Here is a 3026-nt window from a genome sequence, read left to right as displayed (position 1 = left end):
GACCACTGCCTCTCAATCTGTAGAGCCAGGACCCACCGTAAGTCCCCAGGCTCTGCACCCTCAGCACTTTGCCTGTGCCCCCTGGCACCCACGTCCCCCACGTGGGTACAGTCAGGCAGAGCTTCCGTCCCTCTCTCCCCACGCACCCCTTCCAGGCCCAGAGCCAGGACAAGGCCAGCAGCCCAGTTACTCACAAGCCAGTTCCCCCGCCATGGGGCTCAGCTGGCCCCTGATGGATTCCCACAGGTCATAGTCCTCAAAGTCCAGCACAAACATCTCTAAGTCCTCTGAGGTCAGCGAGTCTTGAGGGCTGGGGGCTGGAGCCCTCCCAGGGACCTGGCCCTCAGTGTCCCCGGCCCCAGGGCTCGATGCCCCCTTGGGCTCTGTGACCTCCTCCAGTGGGCTCGTCATCCCCTAGATGGCTGAGTCTGCAGCCCCTGCTCCTTCCCAGAGCCCTGGCTCTCCGGAGAGATAGGAGCTTGGACAGCGGTGGTCTTGGTCCGACCAGAGCTGCAAGTGGCCAGGCCTCCCAACCCTGACTCCCCAGCTCCCCAAGCCTGCTCCCCGATGCTCCCAGCCCCCACGCTGGGTCTGTAAACACGCCCTCCCCCTGGCCCCCCCATCCCGCTGCCACCGCTGCTCCTGCTGCTGCTTCTGCTGCCATCGGATTGTTCCTGTCCCTGTCCTCAGGCCCTGGCAACTTTCCATGACGTATTGAGCTCAAAGCCCTCCCTCCAACTCCTCCCCCTACCCCGACACACTGTGGTTCCAAGGGGGAGGAGGGAGGGGTCGGTGATGCCCCTGGCCTGGGCACAGTGCCCCATGGGTGATGACAGGTGGCACAGAAACCAGGGCACTGATAAGATGGAAGGAATGTGCCGAGATCACAGCCAGGCCCAGTTGAGGGTGGTGTGGTGGGAGCAAGGGGGCCCCGACACAAGATGAGTGGCCCAGACTCAGGGGTCTGGTTCGGGGTGAGGGGGTTAACAAGAGTTTGCCCCAAGGAGAGGAGCCTCGGGAGAGGGGGTACAAGGATGTCTCTAAACATCATGTGGGGGCTGCCTCATTCCAGGGGTGACTCAGAGGACACAACCAGGACGGAAGGCTAGGGGTGTCATCAGGGGAAATCTCAGCTCTGGCACCCGAGGCATAGTCTGGTGAGGTAGTGAGCTCCCTGTCACTGGCCACATTCCAGCAGGCAGGGATACTGCAGAGGGGGCTCGGCCCTGGGTAGGGGAGCGCACCAAGCTTCTCCAAGGTCTCTCACAGGCTGGGCACCCCTGGGAGTGTGTGTCACTCACTCTTCATATCGTCCAGGTCCGCAGAGCCCAGCATCTGGGCCTCTGCCTCGTCAGTGGGCACCTGCTGCTCCGGGCTGCCCGGGCCGCCCAGGGCACTGCCTGGGCACAGCCGCTCCCTCAGGTCATAGCTGGCCGACGGGCTCCACGGTCGGCCCTTCTCTCCGGTGATTCGGGAGACGCGGGCCCGGGGACTAGGAGAGCTGAGGAGGCAACACGGCAGCCTTGAACTTGGCAGGGAAGCTCGATGGAGATGGGCCAGGTGAGGGGGTTCCCCTGCCCTCCCCCAGCTTGGGACAGGGCTGGACTGGCCCCCCTGGGGACTAAACACAGGCTTCTCCTGGGCAGAGAAAAAGCTTATCTCCACCTTCCTAAGCCTATCACACAGGTCCCCAGGTCCTCTTTGTCCCATTCTCCTCTCCACCCAGACACCCTCTCTCTCCTGGAAGACTGTCCCTGCCAACCCTCCTGGTCCTTCGTGCAGAGAAGGGGTACGCCCTGCCTGCCTCCTCTGCCCGCTTCTCTTGTCTCCTCCCGGCTTCTTCTCTGGGGTTCAGGAAGGAGCCTGGGACCTGCGCTGGGCTGGGCCAGGGGCCGGTACCTGACAGAGTGCTGGGGGCTCTTGTCCGAGCTCGGGCCCACCGAGGGCAGGGGCTTAGTGAAGGCAGCCCTCCCGGAGAGGCTGGGACTGTCATCCTCGTCACTTCCGATGGAGAACTGTGGATAAACCGTGTGTGCCTTGGGTCCGTGCCCCGACTCAGCCCCAACCCCCCACTGCCAAGCCTCCCCTCCTCTCCGCGCCCCTCCCTGAGCAGCCAGCCCCACTTCAGGGGTCCCTACCTTTGCTTTTGTTGGGGACCCTGGGGGTGGGGGCTCTGCAGGTTCAGCCTCAGATTCCCCCTCTTCTTCCTCTTCCTCCTCCTCCTCATCCACTCCGGCTCCCCCCTCCTCCTGGATGGGAGGAGTCCCCTCGGAGGGGGGAGCAGAGGTTTTCTCCTTCTTCCTCTTCCTCCTGGTCTGCCGAGCAGAGGTGGGGGGCAGTCGCCGCAGCTTGTGGGGTGGAGGCAGGCGCGCCGAGAGCGGGTGGTGGGTGTGGTGGGATGTGTGTCGGTGAACTGGGGGTGCAGGAGAGCCGGTTGGGGCCCCCACAGCAGAAGGGGGCCCCTCACCACCCTAGGGGCACACACCTTATTATTCTAGCTCAAGGCCACAAAGAAGGGCACCCTGGTCCTTCCTCCAGAGTCAGGCTCCCCCCAACACCTGTATCCACAGCCTGTCATGGGTAAGGCCTGGTAGAGGGGGGGATGGAGTGATGGAGAGGGGAAGATGGGGGTATGAGAGGCCAGGATACAGCAAGGAAGGTAAAGGTGGAGTCAGCCGAAACAAAGAGGGGAGGAGAGGTGGCCAAGAGGAAAGGGCAGGGCCAGAGGAAGGACAGAGCCTTGAGGAAGATGAAGGTCACCAAGAGTGGCCTCCGGCCCATCTCCCTACATCTCCCCTGTGTCTGGGGCCCAGCTCCCCTGGCAGGCAGACAGGTGATGGGTGAGTGAGGCAGGATGACTTAACACGGCGTGGTGGCCCAGCGCAGCGTCCAGCATAAGATGGCCCTGGGTGACCCAGCCAGTGGTGAGCACGGTGATGGTGGCAAATGAAGGTGATGGTGGTGAGGGCGGCCACACTAGGGGTCCATCTTATGCTGGACGCTGCGCTGGGTCACCCAGGGCCATC

General features: G+C 63.5%; 1 protein-coding gene across 1 annotated transcript in view; it reads right to left on the bottom strand.

Annotated features, from left to right (window-relative positions):
• Positions 1-3026, bottom strand: part of SLC4A3 (solute carrier family 4 (anion exchanger), member 3) — a 14283-nt gene that overhangs the window by 10483 nt on the left and 774 nt on the right. Inside the window, 3 exon segments of the mRNA XM_010861262.1 lie at positions 1278-1501; positions 1900-2015; positions 2139-2413. Coding sequence (XP_010859564.1) covers positions 1278-1501; positions 1900-2015; positions 2139-2413 — 615 coding nt within the window.

This window comes from Bison bison, unplaced genomic scaffold, assembly GCF_000754665.1.
Source record: "Bison bison bison isolate TAMUID 2011002044 unplaced genomic scaffold, Bison_UMD1.0 scf7180017864471, whole genome shotgun sequence".
NCBI lineage: Eukaryota > Metazoa > Chordata > Mammalia > Artiodactyla > Bovidae > Bison > Bison bison.
This window is presented reverse-complemented; position numbering and strand designations above follow the sequence as displayed.